The 17,780-nt window shown below is 49.6% G+C and overlaps 7 protein-coding genes across 7 annotated transcripts; 4 read left to right on the forward strand and 3 right to left on the reverse strand.

Annotated features, from left to right (window-relative positions):
- Nucleotides 1-2,090: 2,090 nt before the first annotated feature.
- On the forward strand, nucleotides 2,091-3,999 carry K441DRAFT_675894 (Rhodanese-like protein; the record flags this gene model as incomplete). The annotated part of the gene is made up of 5 exons (XM_067650895.1): nucleotides 2,091-2,344; nucleotides 2,396-2,463; nucleotides 2,516-2,777; nucleotides 2,831-3,565; nucleotides 3,615-3,999. The coding sequence occupies 5 exons, from the start codon at nucleotides 2,091-2,093 to the stop codon at nucleotides 3,997-3,999; spliced, it is 1,704 nt and encodes a 567-aa protein (XP_067505981.1).
- A 1,258-nt stretch (nucleotides 4,000-5,257) lies between these two features.
- Nucleotides 5,258-6,364, forward strand: K441DRAFT_607600 (GINS complex, Sld5 component). The gene is made up of 3 exons (XM_067645445.1): nucleotides 5,258-5,498; nucleotides 5,605-5,763; nucleotides 5,819-6,364. Exons 1-3 carry the CDS (start codon nucleotides 5,331-5,333, stop codon nucleotides 6,167-6,169), a joined length of 678 nt encoding a protein of 225 aa, XP_067505982.1. The 5' UTR covers nucleotides 5,258-5,330; the 3' UTR covers nucleotides 6,170-6,364.
- K441DRAFT_551676 (dienelactone hydrolase family protein-like protein) lies at nucleotides 6,340-7,644 on the reverse strand (the record flags this gene model as incomplete). The annotated part of the gene is made up of 7 exons (XM_067643113.1): nucleotides 6,340-6,602; nucleotides 6,650-7,029; nucleotides 7,085-7,233; nucleotides 7,287-7,313; nucleotides 7,367-7,389; nucleotides 7,438-7,465; nucleotides 7,522-7,644. The coding sequence occupies 7 exons, from the start codon at nucleotides 7,642-7,644 to the stop codon at nucleotides 6,340-6,342; spliced, it is 993 nt and encodes a 330-aa protein (XP_067505983.1).
- A 279-nt stretch (nucleotides 7,645-7,923) lies between these two features.
- On the forward strand, nucleotides 7,924-10,069 carry K441DRAFT_552472 (replication factor-a protein; the record flags this gene model as incomplete). The annotated part of the gene is made up of 6 exons (XM_067643150.1): nucleotides 7,924-7,958; nucleotides 8,007-8,158; nucleotides 8,209-8,299; nucleotides 8,350-8,932; nucleotides 8,994-9,898; nucleotides 9,949-10,069. 6 exons carry the CDS (start codon nucleotides 7,924-7,926, stop codon nucleotides 10,067-10,069), a joined length of 1,887 nt encoding a protein of 628 aa, XP_067505984.1.
- Nucleotides 10,070-10,717: 648 nt separating this feature from the next.
- On the forward strand, nucleotides 10,718-11,919 carry K441DRAFT_685985 (quinone oxidoreductase putative; the record flags this gene model as incomplete). The annotated part of the gene is made up of 4 exons (XM_067651942.1): nucleotides 10,718-10,730; nucleotides 10,823-11,089; nucleotides 11,142-11,233; nucleotides 11,293-11,919. 4 exons carry the CDS (start codon nucleotides 10,718-10,720, stop codon nucleotides 11,917-11,919), a joined length of 999 nt encoding a protein of 332 aa, XP_067505985.1.
- A 133-nt stretch (nucleotides 11,920-12,052) lies between these two features.
- Nucleotides 12,053-13,066, reverse strand: K441DRAFT_48103 (uncharacterized protein). Its single transcript, XM_067641898.1, has 3 exons — nucleotides 12,924-13,066; nucleotides 12,536-12,764; nucleotides 12,053-12,316 (listed from the first exon to the last, which is right to left on the reverse strand). The coding sequence occupies exons 1-3, from the start codon at nucleotides 12,977-12,979 to the stop codon at nucleotides 12,236-12,238; spliced, it is 366 nt and encodes a 121-aa protein (XP_067505986.1). The 5' UTR covers nucleotides 12,980-13,066; the 3' UTR covers nucleotides 12,053-12,235.
- A 1,024-nt stretch (nucleotides 13,067-14,090) lies between these two features.
- K441DRAFT_694995 (uncharacterized protein) lies at nucleotides 14,091-16,595 on the reverse strand. The gene is made up of 2 exons (XM_067652773.1): nucleotides 16,044-16,595; nucleotides 14,091-15,990 (listed from the first exon to the last, which is right to left on the reverse strand). The coding sequence occupies exons 1-2, from the start codon at nucleotides 16,348-16,350 to the stop codon at nucleotides 14,561-14,563; spliced, it is 1,737 nt and encodes a 578-aa protein (XP_067505987.1). The 5' UTR covers nucleotides 16,351-16,595; the 3' UTR covers nucleotides 14,091-14,560.
- Nucleotides 16,596-17,780: the final 1,185 nt, after the last annotated feature.

Consider the following 17,780-nt stretch of genomic DNA (forward strand, 5'->3'; position numbering starts at 1 on the left):
ACGAGTCGCATGCAGCGGGGTAAAGAAACAGCGTCTGACGGGTGCAATCATGCATCTTTGTCACCGTGCGGATACAAGGTACTGAAACGAGCTGGCTCACCGGAGCGCTGGTTCAGCACCCGACTTCGCCGAAATAATCACGGGACCAGGCATTTCAGTAACTTGTTTATGCTTGGCAAGTCGCGTCTCCCTGACAGCACCCGACACGCAACGGTAGGTAAAGGCCACCAACCCCTGCAAGCGCCAGATACGGGCGCGATGAGAGCCTGTCAGCTTTGTTGAGGAGGGGCCGCAAAGTATTTGGTGGGGTCCAAGGCGTGGGTACTGACTTTGTAAAGATTGTGCAAGCGGCTGGCGGCTGGCCTGGCTGACGTTTTTCTTCCACTCAGCCCGCCAACTTTCTTAGGAGGCTTGCTGGGGGATCGGAGGCCCCGATTGCGCAAACCTTTGTTTTGCAGGGCGTGGGAGTTGGTTGATAGGCTTATTTTGCTCTTTAGCGGAGAAAATGATTGCCCCGACATTCGGCCAAACGCCCAAACAAACAATGGAGAAAGAAACTTGGAAACGACGTGATCCTCGACTATGACGTTATTCGCAGCAGAATTTCAGATTGAACAGCTTAAAGACGATCTGAATAGCAAGGCTGATGGACTTCGTTAGAGGATAGTTTATCCGGTTTTATGCAAGCATAAGCGGGTTAAAGCGAGAGATCATTCCCTCACAGACCATTCAGGGCACCAAGCAACGACGCTTGCTATCGTCCAGGCGCTGCAATGTCGGCAAAGCTGCACGAACTCGGGCACGGCATATTTCCCGTCGCCCAATGAAGACGTTTGCTGGCCGTCAATCCCTGCTATAAGGATGCGAGGCCTGGGCCAACAAGAGCGAAATACCGCGGCCTGGTTTGAAGGCTTTTCCTTGCCAGGACTCGCAGATGTCAAGCGATGACGAAAGAACGCCAGTGCTGATTGATACGAGCATGGTAGATGGGGGTTGTAGCATGACGGGACGCAGAGATTCCTGTTGGGCTAGTTCGAGGAGCTGTTCGCAGGATTCAGGCATAACGGCAGCTGAGAGACCAGGGGGATGCCCTTTCGAGCTTTGTGCAAAAGAGCAAGAGAGCGAGTTCGCAGATTTAAGCGGAGAAAACTAGTCGTTTGCAACGGTTTTACAAGCAAGATGCCCGCAAAGTGCTGTGCCCTGTGCCGTTCTGCCCCAGCAACCTGAGATATGGCCCTAGAAACACCGGCTTTTGTGAATATGCGTGAATATGCTCAACTGTGCAAAGGCTAGCGAGCCTTGAAAATCCATCCTCTGCTTGTATTGACCTGCTTGAAGGCCACTATGACGTACAATGTTAGATCTTGAGTGCGAACGACTGGGCATGTCAGTTGGTAAACAGCGCGGTGGGGAAATGCATTGATCTCGATTTTCTGTGTTTTCCAAGCTTACGGCGACAGCAGGAACAGCATGATCGCCCCGAGCTGAAGCAGATGCTGGTTCGAAGCAAACTGGCACACTGGCAATTCCTCTAACCGCCCGAGAGCCGCAATTCTTGCATAATATTGGTGGTGTCTGTGAGCGCGCTTAGGCCGACCAACGTCGCAGTGTTTCCTTGGAGACAGACGCTGCAGCTCGGCATCGGCTTCACCACCTCTTCTAAAGCCTCGTCCCTGCTCCTCCTCTTCTCTCCTGCCCTTCTTCGTCCCCAGAAGGCCATCTCATCCCTCGCTGTTGCCAGAGGTCATCGGTACTGGAAGTCGGTCGTTTTTGAACTTTTCCTGGGGCAATCGCAACCGTTTCTTCCACTAGACTGCGGACCACCGAGCCTCCATGTCTTCCGCAGACCAATAAGATTCCTCCTTCCGACCCTCATATAGCTCCGCCAGCTTGAGGATATTTACCGCTAGCATCTTAAAGATTGGAATTAACTTTCTTGTCTTTGTATGCTTAATAGACCGTCACCTGTCGAGCATTCACCTACACGCCTGCATCTGAACTCGAGATAAGCTGCGACATTCGTTCACCACCTCCAGCCGTTACCCAAACGACCAATTGGAGCCGTCACCCGACCAACTAATAGCACAATCATGGAGTTGTCTTCGCCGTTGGCGGCAATGCACCCGCCGCCGTGTCCTGGACCCTGGGGGTATCGACGCGACTTTCCACCTTCTAAGCCATTATTTGGTGGAGCACACACTTTTGGAGCAAAAAATTTCAACTTCAGGGACATGAGCATGAAGAAATCAAGCTCAGACTACTTTACGCTGCAGCCACTGCGTGGCTCTTCACCAACAGCCAGCTTGGCCGCCGACATGTCTTCGAACCTGCATGTAGACCAGAGGTGCGCCCTTGCATTCCTCAAATTCATGAAAGATTAGCTTACAATCTTCAGCCCCCAACTCGCAACTCCTCGCCGGTCGCTCTTTACCCAGAACATTTTCCAACCTCCGGACTATCGGGGTAAGAGAGCCCGACTCTGTGAGGTGCAAAAGGTGCTGATATTTGTCTAAAGCAGAAGGAACTACAACACCACCAATTCGATGGGAAGGCGTCACAACCCCGCCGATACCTTCATCGTCTCCTGGCTTTGGCCCCGATTCCATGGACATCTCGCCTCTTCCCCACAAGGCACCGTTCTCCTTCATCACTGAGATCAACATCCCTTCTCCCACGCCGGAGACAATATCAGTGTCTGAAGATATGCTTTTGCCATGTGCACCCCAACCTCCTCTTAACCCTCTCCTCGAGATCCCAAGGCCAATTTCTGCCGCAGAGTACGTATCATACCGTGAAAACATACCTAAGACCCATCGCTAATGGTTTCTAGGCGCAGAAAATCTGCACTGCTGCGACCCTCTCTTTCCCGGACTAAGCACTATTCCGCTAGTACTGTGTCGCTCAAGATGAAAGAGAACAATCCTTTACCGCCTTTTAAGTTTGGAGCTGGGAGTAGCGGATTGTCGAACTCATCTACTCCTACCCTAGACGAATGCTTCACTGCTTCTCCGCCTCAGGATCGGAAGCTGTTTTGCAATCCTCTTATGGGCCCTCTTAAGACAAAGCAGCCTTTCTCTGTAAACCCTAGCGTTGTTCGTGGGAATGGTTCGCCTCTGGGGGCTAATATCAGGAAGCCTGCCGGCCCTCCCTCGCGGCGCCCTAGTAAATTCAGGAGATCGCTAAGTATGTATGAACATCCCGGGGATGTTATGAACCAAGAAAAGGACAGTTATACCTCAAGCAGTTTGCAATCAGTAATGGATGTCGATGACAGCCCCACTCTCAAGCTTCCACATTTTATGCCTCCCAACGAGCCAGATAGTCTTCCGCGTATAACTGATACTACTTTGGTTGGCGTGCTTAATGGTGACTACAGTCACGTTTACGACAAGACAGTCATAGTGGACTGTCGGTTTGAGTACGAGTACGAAGGGGGACATATTGATGGGGCGTTGAATTTTTGTGACAAGGAGCAACTTGCTGAGGAGCTTTTCAAGCCTTCTTTCCCTCCGAACACCCTTCTTGTCTTCCATTGCGAGTATTCGGCACACCGTGCACCTCTCATGTGAGTTGGATTCTGTACTTCACCGAATGACATGCTGACGTTCTTGCAGGGCCAAGTTTGTTCGAAATAGGGACCGCTTGGTTAACCAAGATCGTTATCCCCTGCTCACGTATCCAGAGGTATACATCCTTGATGGAGGATATAGTTCCTTCTATGAATCGCACAGGACGCGCTGCTTTCCTCAGAACTATCTGAGAATGGATGCTAAGGAACACGAGAATGCCTGTGAACGGGGAATGAACAAGTTGCGGCAACGCACAAAACTAAACAGAGCCCAAACATTTGCCTTTGGCCAACAGTTCTGCCAGATGGAGGACAGTCCCACAGCTCATAGCAGGTCGAAGACAGGTGGCAGTCTTCTTCCTTTTGGAGTTGGACTCGATAATAATTTCAATATCGGACGGCTAGGCACACGTCGTATGGCCTCCTACTAGGACTATGAATTACACGACTACACCTATGCTTACGGCGAATCGGACTTATGGCGTTATGGCGTTTATTGATCGAGTTTTCGGATTCTCCAACATTTCGGCCTAGCGACTGCTTATACGGTTTTTTTCATTGCGGCGTTCAAGCGATTACCATGGCGCATACCGTACTGCTCTTGACTTCAAGACTTTGCGCTTCAGACAGGGCAGTAGCACCTTGTTGGCCTGCTCATCCGACCTTTAACATTAGTCCCCTCTTGCAAATCTTGGAGTTGCATTCTAATTCCTATGGCCTTTATGGGCCTGGTTTGCTTTTACTTTAACTCGCAAGGAACGCTCTGTCTGCTTTCGGGAAGTTTTGCTCCCTGGCAGACGTTTGGGCACAGCCATTGACCGCTGCATTGCGAGATTTTTACTTTTTCCTTTGTTCTCTAAGTCTAGAGGCATCTGGTTTTCTTTGCATAAAAGAGAACTAGCATTGCCTCCATATCGCATGTTCGCAACACATTCACGCGCCCATGACGCACTACCTCTGACCAAGCCTGCGCGCCATATATCAGACTCTCGAAACCGAACCCCAGCCAGCTTCTCCTTGCCTCTCTCAAAACTTTTCAGTTTCGGACTGCTCTTCTCACGCTCCAAAGCATTCCATCACAAACAGATACACTTTCGTCAAACTCCTATTTCACCGCCGTCCCACTTCTTTGCATGTTCCTCTATTGGGTTACCAAAAAAGACATCATTCTTTCCATGCTTCTGTTGTACTTATCTGCTGCTTTACTTTTGCTGTCATGGCAATTTTCTCTGCGGGCCGGGGAGGGGCGCGTAGATGAGCATCACCAGAAACACCTTGTACATATGGTATGGAATGGATGCGAAGTGGAATTGTTGTAGAGAAACCAAAAAGGGGCTGAGGAACCTCGTCGTAATGGGGCGAATTGGGTCTGTCTTATTGTTAGAGCGAATCGAAAACTATTCAAATTATACTGATTGGCTCTATTTTGCGTGATGGTTTTCCAAGTAAAAATTTAGACAAAATTCTAGATATCGAGGCTTCTGATCGAAAACCCCGACAGTGTATTTGCTTGGTGACTTCAATTCCTGTTTTCCTATCTAACTGAAATCATGAAACTATCTCGACAGGCACTTGAAGTTGACATCTAACTGTGTTGAGAGTATTTCGACGTGACANCATGAGTGACGCCCTCGACGGCGGTTTGGTGCCTTAACGCCTCATCTTTCGCGCCTCCCCACCATTCCATCCCACTTTCGCCTCTGCCACCGCAACCAGCAACTTTTTATGTTTGGCGTACATATGAAGCGCCGAAAGCCACACAATGGATATCGATGATATCCTCGCTGACGTCTCGCGCGAAGCCGAGCCCCAGGAGTCGCGCGACCTGCAAGAATTGACTCGCGCTTGGGTCGCGGAGCGCGTCGCGCCCGAAATACTCCCATATCCGGATGCGCTGATGGAGAGGGTGTTGGAGAGAATTAAACGGCAGGTACAGTTTTTCTCCATAAAATTTTTTTTTTGGGGGGGGGGGAAGGGGAGGGTTCGGGCTTGGGTGAACAATAGGAGGGCACAGTATATGCTAATGAGAGTGGTAGATTGAGCTTGTAGAAGAGCAAACGGGGAATATGGACCCGAAGGCGAACTTCCGGCTCATAGTGATCCAAACTGAACTCGAGCGGTTCAAGTTCTTGGTACGCTCATTCCTAAGAGCAAGGATCGCGAAGGTATCATATTACATGCCACTCTTCCCTCCAGTCGAAAGAATTCTAAGCTCAAATAAGAACGCCATGCTGATATACCTTCCACTAGATCGATAAACACCCTCTTCACACACTCCAGACCGCATCTGCCCACCTCTCTACTTCCGAGTCGCATTACCTAACCGCGCACCAAGCGCTATTATCCACTCACTATCATTCCTCATTTCTATCCCAGTTCCCGACAGCGTTGCAGCGTCTGGATGACACCGCAGGCGGCATCAGTATGGTGGACACGCCAGATGCGGATGTGGCGGTGTTCTGCCGGGCATTGAGGGATATTGGGGTGATTAACGTGGAAGGGACAGAGCGCGCGTTTGAGATGAAACGGGGGGACTGTTGGGTCGTGAGGTGGAGCGCGGTGAGAGAGAGGGTATTGGCTGGAGATGTGGAGTTAATTTAGGTCAAAATGCGTGGGCGACAGAATTGTTTGCGCATTGGGTGGAGTTCAATTAGATTCAAAGGTTGCTTGAAGCATTTGAAATTTCAACATGTATTTTCAGGAGACCGACTTACACCAGAAAAACGCCTGGAAGAAAGATACAAAGGGAAAGTGTCCCTTCTAGAGCCCACCTAGTGGCCTTGGATCCAGCCAAGCATTTGACCGAAAGCTTGCTTTTGTGCATCTTTAATCTTTCGATCTTCATAATCTCCTAGAACAGCGAAGCCATGGGGTACACCTGGATACACGTGAATCTCATGCTCTATGCTATTCTTCTCGAGGGCTACGCGACCAGCCTGCAATACCTCCTCGGGGAAAAGGGAGTCATGTTCGATGCATGCCATCGACACAGGAACCTTGACCAACTCAATGTCTTCCTTCGTGACATCCGTACCTGAAGCTGTTAGTAGTTACCAGTGCACCTTTGAGGTTGGTGCCTACCGTGAGCAATGGCTCCAGCCTTTATTAAAGGAGTATGCTTTACCGCACCCTGTTCCACGTCTTTGGGGGCAGCTTGTCCCCACGCTACAGTATCGGGGCGCTCTCCAGCCAGAATCAAGATATACTTCGCACCAAAGCAATATCCTACGCCATAAATACCCCCACCACTTGCGGCTGCGTCTGCAAACTCTTCCTTAGCTCCTTCAATAACCTTTTGTAGCAGCGGCATCACCTTCTCCGGTGTGTGTCGTGCCAGCCACATATCGATGAGAAAGGACTTTGCAGTTTCAGCGGCGCGAAGCTTGAATTGCTCGATGAAGGAGGGGTGGTCTTCAGCACTGGTTGCATCGACACTATTGGGCGCAGGGTCTCCTTCAAATCTAGATTAACTCAGCAGGGTGTTTGGTTGAGAAAGAAATCATTCGGGAAACCAACTGATCCGGCATCACTACCAGGAAGCCCTCAGAGGCATATTTATCCGCTTGTAGTTGGTTGTTTGTGGACTTGATACCCGTTCCACCTGTTAAAAGTAACAGGAGCTTCGAAGGGGAGTGTGGGTAGTCGCTCGGCTTGGCAATGTAAACCTACATGACGGGCTGTCAGAAGATACTCCGTGGAGCATTGGGAGACCCCATACATCTATCCCTCCAAGCTTAGACATCTCCTAGAACAGAATGAGCTTTGTTCTCACAGGAGCGCAGCAGAGGATGAACAAACACCAGTAGGGATTTCACCGGCAGCTATACGGCCGTCAGTTGCTGCTCATGGTATAACACGTGGAGGCGTACGGGTAGGCCTATCCGTTACGCAGTGCTCCTGTCAAATTATCAGCTAGATAGCTCTCGACTTGTTTCCAGAGTGGACCATCTTACGCCCATGCTTGCGCCTTCTTGCGCTCTCGTGTCACCTGGAAAGACACTCTGCTCTGCGTTCTCTGTAGATTTTCTCTCGACATCGCTTTCGAGAGCTCTAGTTGCAATTTCTTCATCGGCCATGGCGAGTATATTGAGTATAGTGGGTATTGTCAGATCAGCAGGTTTGCTTGAAGCTCCGCTAAAGAGGTACGTACTTACGTACTGGGGCTTGGCAGCACCTGAACCATCTCCCATTAACCCCTCTGCACGTGATCAGCACGAAAGCGTCGACGCGCTTTAACGCGTCCACCCATTACTCCAGCTGAAAACCACTCCTCTCCGCCACATCATCTTTTCGAAACAGGATCATCGCCCTGCCTCTACATAGTTGATAACATCCTTGGGAACCCTTTTTCCATCATGGCAGAAGCAGCAATTACGCAGGGTGCCCTTAGGTATGCTCACCTTTAGGATCGTTCGACTGATACTAATTAGCAACTTAGGACCATATTCGAACGAGGCCAGGATGCAGTCCCAAATCCCATCATGCAATGCGTCCAGATCAAACCCTTGGATAGCAAAGTTGGCGATACACCGCGCTACCGTGTGGTTTTGAGCGATATCCATAACTTCATCCAGACTATGCTGGCGTCACGTTGGTTATCTAGTATCTTTCTATTTCAAGTAAAATCTAACATGTGGTAGAGATAAGTTACCTCGTAACAGATGGCAAACTCAAGAAGGGTTCAATAGTTCGCCTGAGTTCCTTTCAGCCTCAGACTGTCAAAGACAAAAAGTTCGTCAAAACAGCCTGCATCAACTTATTAATAAATTAACATACAGTAGGATACTAATCTTGATGAATCTCGACATATTAGAGCAGTACGGTGAATTGGACAAGATTGGCAACCCAGTACAACTGGATCCTCCAAAATCAGAGCCACAAGAAGAAAAACCGCAGCCAGCAGCGATATCGGTGAACAGCTTCTACGGGAATGGACCAGCTCCACAGCAGCAACAGCCTCAGCAGCAACAGCCTCAGCAGCAACAGCCTCAGCAGCAAGACAGGTCTCTACCGTCCCATCTGGGAAACTCCGCACATCCTACTCTTTACCCGATCGAATCCCTCTCCCCTTATGCCCACAAATGGACTATTAAAGCGCGGTGTACACACAAAGGAGAAATCAGGACTTGGCATAACAAGAACGGAGAAGGGAAACTCTTCAGCGTGAATCTATTGGATGAAACTGGAGAGATTAGAGCAACTGGCTTCAACGACCAGTGCGATGCGTTCTACGAAGTTTTTCAAGAAGGTTATGTTTACTATATCTCAGCACCTTGCAGGGTAAATTTTGCAAAAAAACAGTTTTCACAGGGCATCAATAATGACTACGAGCTGACCTTCGAACGGGACACATTGGTAGAAAAGGTGTGTTAGTTAATTTACCCTGAAAACCTCTATTATTGATTAAAATACTAATATAGTGCAGGCTGAGGATCAAGTCAATGTGCCTCAAGTACGGTACAACTTCATCAGTATTGGTGATTTAGATTCCGTAGAAAAGGATACTACCATTGATACCATTGGGGTCCTTAAAGAAGTCGCTGACGTCACTGAAATTATTTCACAGAGGACAAGCAAGCCATATGCCAAGCGCGATTTGACACTAGCTGATAGCAGTCTCACATCCGTGCGGCTGACAATATGGGGAAATTCAGCTACATCATTTGATACTCCGCTGGAGTCAGTCATTGCATTCAAAGGTGTCAAGGTGTCAGATTTTGGAGGCCGCAGTCTGAGCTTGTTGAGTTCGGGATCGATGACCGTTGATCCTGACATCGATGAAGCCCACAAGTTGAAGGGATGGTACGATGCCGATGGACGGCAAGCGCAATATACATCACACGCGAATTTAGGAGCCAATGCAGATGGGGGAAGAAAGCAAGAATATAAGAAAATTGCGCAAATACTGGATGAGGAACTTGGTCTCACTGAGGAAGCCGTATTCTTTGGTCTGAAGGCGACAGTTTTGTTTGTGATGCACGAAAGCTTCTGCTATCCAGCCTGCAAAACAGAAGGCTGCAACAAGAAAGTCGTGGAAGAAAACCCCGGCGAGTGGCGCTGCGAGAAGTGTGACAAGTCATGGCCGCAACCACAATACAGATACGTCATTAAATTCAACGTTACGGATCACACTGGTCAAATTTGGTTGAGCGGCTTTGACGACACTGGACGCACCATCATGGGCATGTCTGCGGACCAGTTGATGGAAATTAAAGAACAGGACGAAAATAATGTGACACCGATAATTACGGATTATTTTCAGGATGCTACTTGCAAGACATATGAGTTCCGCGTCAAAGCGAAAATGGAAACTTTCCAGGACCAACCGAGGTGGGCTGATTTAGCATTCATACTGTTCTCTCCGCTAACGCTTTTTATAGGGTCCGTTACACCGTTATGAGCATCCATCATCTCAACTACTCGAGGGAATGTGTCCGCCTAGCAGAAATTCTTAAGCAGTATAATCTGAATTCAAACACGGATAGTCTATTTTACCAGTAGCGAGGGCATTTCCATACGCTCAATCCACTCGCACTCACACTTGCACTATCACGATCTATCCCATCTCTGTCAGTGCCTTTCTGCATATCTTGAAAGTTTTCCTATAATGGAGGGTTTTTTTTGGAAAATTGTAACGATAGGTGCCTACATGCATCTATCTATGCGGGCTGCATTTTCAGTAGGGCTATGGTTCGGCTCGAACGGAAGTGTGTTGTCTTTCCGCTATTACTCACGGAACTGTTCCGGCGCTAGAGTTTGCTAGGGGTTTCGCTTACAGTATGGATGGATACAACGGCAGTCTTTTCCGAAGCAAATGTGTGAAAATTGATGAGCACGGAAACTTGCAGTCCCTGCCTAGCAGGCTTTGTCATGTATCAGGTGCTCTAGCATATCCGAAATACTCCGCCGTGCCTAATGCGGTGGTATACAGCAATCCCCCCGCGCTCGTCAATACAAATGTTTACGGTGAGTCGTCATTGACGCTAAATGTTCACTTCAACCCTTCACAGTCGGACATTACTGCCCTTTTTAAACACCGTCTGATCTTTCCACCACATTTCTGTATAAAACCCAAAACCCACTTAAAAACTCTTTGATACCCCACCCAAATATATTTCCGCGTTGTCCGCCCTCAAGATGCCAGATACTATGCGCGCAGTAGGTCGGTAATTCTCTCAATTAATCTTCATGCCCTGGCGATCTCTTTCGTCAAATTCAATATCTTATAGAAGCTCAAATAATCGTGAGATGCAGAAATTGAGGGAGACGCGGGCCCCATAGAAGCCCTCCACATTGCCGAAATCCCCAAGCCCGTTCCAAAAGACTCCCAGGCTCTCGTCAAAATTAAAGCATTCGGCTTGAACCGCATGGATCTACTCCAACGTGAGGGCCAGTATCCCGTCCCGCCACAGGCGCCGAAGACTCTAGGGGTCGAGTTTTCCGGTGTAATTGAGGCATTTGGGTGCGCTCCAGAGAGGGGGTTTAAGATTGGAGATGAAGTATTTGGCCTGGCTTATGGCGGCAAGTCGAAGAATACGTAGGTGGCTGCGGGTGGATACTGATGACTGCACAGGAGCGTATGCGGAGTACATCGTTTTGTCAACACACATGNTCGTGCACAAACCTAAAGAATTGAGCTGGGAACAATGCGCTGGAATTCCCGAAGTCGGCCTACTCCTTTCTCTTTCCCACCTCACGGCTGTACTAACTGCCTTCTTGCATAGACCTGGATAACAGCAACCCAAGCCCTCTACCTCATCGGCCTCTTCAAAGCCGGCAAATCCATCCTTTGGCACGCCGGTGCCTCGTCCGTTAGCATTGCAGGGATCCAGATGTCTGTCGCCGACGGCGCCTCCGCCGTCTACGCCACAGCGCGGCAAGATGCAAAGTGCGAGTTCGCAGTAAAAGAGCTCGGGGCAACAAAAGCATTCAACACGTCGACCCAAGACTGGGTTGCGGAAGTGCTGAAAGCGACTGACAACAAGGGCGTTGACATAATCGTCGACTTCGTCGGCGCAGACTACTTTCAAGGCAATCTCGACGCCATAGCACGAGATGGAATTATCGTCAACCTTGGGTTTCTAGGCGGGTCAAAGTTGCCCGCAGGAGTTGATATCGGTGGGTTTGTGAGGAAACGGATAAGGTACGAGGGCAGCAGTCTGCGGAGTAGGAGTGAGGAGTACCAGATGAGTTTAAGGGACCAGCTAGTTGAGCATGCACTGCCAAGATTTATTGATGGTAGTTTTAAGATTGTGATCGAGAAGGTGCTGAGTTGGAAAGACATTCAGGAGGCCCACAGGTTAATGGACCAGAATAAGACGAAAGGAAAGCTTATTTGTACGGTTGATTAGATGCATCATATGAAGAAGTATGAAGGGGCTCTCATCCGAGTTGGGGAATGCACAGAGAGTAGGGGCTAAGGATCACGGTTGGAGTTGATGAGTTTTGTAGTCGTAGCATGTTCATATATTCGTTTCGTGGACTTTCGTATACAGGCATAACAAATCCGTTAAAGTTCATCATCCATACCACCTCATCCCTTCGTTCACAGATCCTTATTTCATCCCACGTTGCTCTAGCCCTGTCCTCGATCTACTTAATCCCACAGTAGCTCTCCCATACTGCTGAATCTGACATTCCTCTTTCATTGACCTAACCCCGCAGTCTTCAATCGTCATGGCTGACCCCATTAGAGTAAGCGCTCCGCTTGCTGAGTGCAGAAGCTTCTGGCCCTTGCCCACATGTTCCCTATATTGAATTAGCACCTCAGGACTCCAAAACTAGGGGAGTGTTTTGGATTGGAAGCTCTGAATAGGCTAGATGCTTTTAAGCGCAGAGTTGGCTCTGCGAAGCACCTTTTCTGCTGAATAATCTGTGCTAAGCGATTTAATGTGTTGTGGCTCTGTGCTTGTGTTTATGGTCTTTGCTGATTTCTTGGAGTGGGATGTGTGGGCCTCGTGAACTCACAAGCTTCATCCGGGCCGCCTGGCCCCGGCGTGCGTTAGGCTCCACTCCCTTCCAGCACTTGGCACCTTCATTCAGGCAACTCCTCCATACCCAACTTGGATTTTGGCGTGGTAGGTAAGAACATTGTTCCTTCCAGATACGCAAGCGTCTGTTGCTCATAGATGCGCTGCAGACATGCGTCCGAGTCTTTTTCCCGTAATGCACGCAAGGATTCGCGCTTTGGGGATGGCTTGCGGCGCAGGAAGTGAGTTGGTGAGCGTGGTACTGAGCCCCAGGCCGACGATGGTGATTTAGAGCGCGTCGAGGATGCGTAGCTCCATGTTGGCGATGTTGAGCCCCATCGCAGAGGTGATGACGGAGAAGATGGTGAGCTTGCGCCAGGACTTACGGGTGTAGATGGCCGCAACAATTCGTTGACATCCAAAACAACAACGCATATGGCATCTGGGTGGTAGGCCCACCTGTTTGACTGAAACCGAGGCGCAATGCGTAAAGGAAGCGGCGTAGAAGGAATTGGAGGGAGTGGATGAGGGGAGGAATGATTGAGGTTGAGGGGAGGGATGTATGAGGAATCCATCGTAACCGTCTTAGCTGAACTCAACTCTCTCTGAAAGCTGGCTAGAGACGAAAAGAAGATTTCGATATGTTTGAAGCAGTACAAAGAAGTCTCGAATCCCAGCAAGTGCTACAGGATGGTTCGTACTCAGTGACCCAGGTCTCCGCTGGAGAAAACAACGATGGTGGCGGGTCTGCTCCCCTATATACAACCACCCGCCACTTCAGCACCATCACCTCAGGCGGCTCTCACCGTACTTCGGTGTACTAGTGGGGAGAAGTATCACATCTCTGCGGTGTGTCCGCCATCGCCGGTTGTTGTGGGCTGGTTGGATTCGTCAGTTGCAATATTTCGCAGGTTGGGCACCACCACCTCTTTTTTGATCCCCTGCCACCCTCCTTTACCACAACACCCACATACCCAGCCACTCGGTCGTAGGCGGCTGGGGTAAGCAAGCACTGCCAGTATCCAGGTAAGCTGGACGGGCAGCTGGGAAGTCCCAGCTTGCTCAGTCTTTGTAAGATACTCGCAGGCATTGGAGTCGCGTGAAGGCGTGGCGGACCACCCCGTGTTATCGATAAGAGCCTACAATCGGATCAATAGAATTCAATGCCTGTGCTCAGGACTACAAAGCTTTTGATTTCATAGCAAATTGATATATAGGCTTATTCTTTGAAGTTGAGTCGCTCCATATGAGGTCTCCAGCAGTCTTCTTTCTTGCAGAACGGTATTTTGCAGATACCGCAGCCAAAATGAGTCATTGCAGGACGCTTACGCCTGGATATACGCTTATTCTGGGCGCACGGGCCTTCTCCTCGACGAGAACATGTCGCATTCCGATCCGAACAACTGAGGTCAAACAGAAAGGATGGGCATGGTTACCACATCTGCAGCTGCTGCCAAGACAAAGTTATAAACCTCGGCCCCCATTCACTGCCGGCCTTGGATGCTCTGGCCACCAGTTCAATGAGCATGTGGACAGGTCGTGTGAGAATGTTGAGGTGGGTTATGATTGATTGCCTTGTGGGCGACCAGCTGCATTCGAGCGAGCGAGCCTTGCCGATGGGGAGCCGTGCTAACTAAATCAACCTTCGGAAAAATACCCTTCGCAACATCGAACAGCTGCTCCAGCTCATGACTTGCAGCAAACGTGCCGAACCAGCCCTAAGCACTGCAGATCATAAAAGCATCCAATCATGCCGCAGAGGTAGGCTCCTTCGAAATCATCGAGCTGATATTATACAACGGATAAGGATAAAACTTGTTTTAAGAAATACGTGATAACGTCAAGCGCTGGAAGCCATTTCCGGCAGACGGCTCTGCATCTGCCAGTTCTTCCTAGAACCATGGTCCCTGTCCCTAAATGTGCCCAGAACTTGCCTTACGCCCCAAAGAAACGAAATGCTGTGCGATACATACGCCTGTTGGTATCTATTATGCAAGAGAAACACCAAATGTTTGTCAGCCCGTCAATCTACTTCCCATGCTGGGCCTAAGTTCCTCCCCCGTAATGCAGACGCTTCCAGGCTCCCAAGAGGGATGCCATAGTCATCTTCGCTCCACTCATCCTCGTCCCCACTCGATTCCCATGAACAGGGAATCCTTTCCCCATCTCGGGGTATACGGTACGTGTTGAAGCCAAAAGCTCCATTGGCCACCTTGGCTGCGATTCGGAGCATCAAGGCCACTAAATGCGCAGGAGGTCCGAGAAGGAGAGCGCAGGTTTTCTGTACTAATGCGGCGGTCAACTGCTTCCTCGGTGCTTGAAGAGGCGGGCTGAATAGGTTTGACGGGCGTGGCATTGGAGAAAATGCCCGCCGCTGTGACGCTCCTGTAAGCTTCCGAAGGCGTATTGTGTCAGGCGGTGTTGGTACGTCTAGTAGTGGTGGCTCGAAGCTATCATCTGAATCACTCATAAGGGGTGGTGTTGATGGTGCGGACAAACTTCGGCCAACATGGCCATGTCCGGTAGGCAATACTGGAAGGTTTTCCTCTGAGGCATCCCTCGAATGTGCTGTTACCGTAATTTCAGAGGTCTGCCGACGATGTCTGCCTCGAGTCCATACCGTCTCCCCATTTTCTTCAGTATGCTTTCCATTCTTGTCTTCGTTATGAGCCCAAGGATTTCCCTCCATAAGGGAGGTGGCATCTACGAAGGGTGGCGTGGGCGATCGCGAAGGGGTCTTCTCCAAAGAATAAAATGACTCCTTACTAGAGGATAGACTAACAGTTTCTGTTGCAGTACCCGTCGGTTCGCGATCTGATTTCACTGTTTCTGTTGGTAATGACCACGGGGGCCTATATGCTAATTGAGGTGCTGTAATCGATCTTGAAGCTGTAAATGACTTTGCTCGTTGCAAAACCCCTGAGTATTGAGGAGATGCTTCCTTATTCGTTTCCGGCGCTTCGAGACGTTCCGCATGTTCCTCGAGCGTGCTACTCGTCATTATGCTCTCCCTATCGTCATCTTCGTAGATGGATACGCTGCTGGTGTCAGATCCGTCCAATGCAGCTTTCGAACTATCCTCCGGCACCCAATCTCTATCCGTCGGTATCCAGCGCTTGGCTTTCTCCGGAGGCTTCCTTGGCCGTTTACGCACTGGCGTTTGTGGTAATTCCGGAAGATCCACATGAAACCCTCTTTGGAAGGGACATGTGGTCTTCTCATATTGCAACACCTTGTCCAAAACGACTTTGAGTTCTTCAACCTTCTCCTTATCCTCCTCGGTGTCCCACGGTAATTCGATCCGGTAATAAGAATCTTGCCGTATCCTCAGCACAAACTTACACTCTCCATCTACGCACCAGCACTGCGATTTTGGGAAGATGGTATGAAGCAACCTTCCGGAATTTAGGAAAGATACGTTGGAGGAAATGACGCGATATATCCGCACAGGACCTGAAACCCCTCATTAGCCAAGCAGTGTGAGCATTTCTGGATGAGTGACGGACCAGCTGCAAGCGTTCGCTCTGTATACGAAGACCAGGGTATGGATCCGGGCGTATCCATGTTCAGATCTACGCTCACCCTGCTCGAACTGGATGTTGGCCGCGTGATGCCCGAGGATGTACTAAAGGATACAATCTTGGCGAATGTATGAGTAAAGAGCGTTTCTATGCCTTCGGCGAGCTCCGCCGAGGTGGTTGAGGCTGCTCTAGGTTTAGGTAGCTTTGCGGGGACAGTGAAGGAGCGTCGCAGGCCAGCGTTCGAGACTGCAAGCGCATTTTCTGGCGTTGAGGGCGCAGTCGAAGAAGACATGATAGACGAACCATTGATTCATACGACAAGAGAGATGGCAGGAAGTGACCAACTTCGGGAGGGGTTGAGGGAAGTCGTGTGGGTTTGAGTTTTGTGGGAGGCTGGAAGTCGCGGCTGATGCTCGCTCATCGCCAAGCCCTGTAGCGGATCGTCGCCGGGTACCTCAGGCTTCAAGATAATTAATATTGCCAGGGCTGGCCTTTTAAAGTCGCAAGTGCCATTTTGTGGCCTGTTGAACTGCATTGCCGCTCAATCTTTCCTAGAGTCGCGCATTGATGTCAACAATATCCGTCCAGCGCGTAAAATAAACCAGAACCGCGACTGATTAGTATTCCATTCGACCCACCTAGTTCCTTTTCTACCATCTTCTATACTTACCTCTCACATACAGCTCAACACGTGTGACTCCTGGCCTTGGGAAGACGCTATGCACAGAGACCCTGTTGAGAGAGGTTTTACATTCAGTAACAGGCTACTGGACTCGATAGTAATTTTTGCCCGCTCAACCAATCCATCTAATCCGTATTCTTGGCTGCATGTAACCTTCGTAGTCTCCAGCTGATCCGTTCAGCTTAACGTAAAAACGTCTGAGGGGTTGTTCGTGGATTTGCTCCACCTGGTAGTTTGATATCTTGAGTCTTTGGGCCGCGTCATCTCTTTCCGCAAATGGTGACTGACTGGCCTTTTCGACCTAGTGAGACCATGTAATGGGAGGCATTTTGGCTTGGAAGACGCTCAAATTGTATGTCTAGACCCAGCGTACACTCACCATCAACAATATCAAAATACCAGCTGTCATGGAACTGAGGTGCCGACCCATTATGCCGAACATGGTCGTGACGACAGTCAGAATGGTATATGGGCCTTTTCCTCCTCGACTATACACCCTCAACCCAAAGGTAGTGTAGGTGGGTCCGCGGATAGGCCACCCTGCTACCAAGGTAATATGAAATGCACGGTTCAACCGAAATAAATTCACCAATCAATCCCACCACCTCTGTACATAAAATTACGCTGCTAGCTGTTGATCGATTATCTAGGTAAGAAAACACTTAGTTTAGATGCCGAGTGTGTATTGACTTATAAGACCTACCTACACTACCTTTGGGTTGAGGGTGTACAGCATCCTGGTGCATCCCGTGGTTAGCGTGTTTTATCAACCTTCCCCTAAACAGCAAAAATACCAAAATTTCCCTTAAAAAAAGGCCGTGCGGGAGTGGCTGCGCTAACCACCGGAATTGAAGAGATGCTGTGCACCCTCCTGTCAAGTCCGATGGTTAGCGCAGCCACATCTGCACGGCCTTTTCGTAGGGGAAGTTTTGGTATTTTTGCTGTTTAAGGGAAAGTAATGCCATGCCGACGTGGCTGCGCTAACCACCGGAGTTGACAGGGTGAAACCCCGGCGAGATTCGCAACACTCGCGACGTCAT

This window comes from Cenococcum geophilum, assembly GCF_001692895.1.
Source record: "Cenococcum geophilum 1.58 unplaced genomic scaffold K441scaffold_13, whole genome shotgun sequence".
NCBI lineage: Eukaryota > Fungi > Ascomycota > Dothideomycetes > Gloniales > Gloniaceae > Cenococcum > Cenococcum geophilum.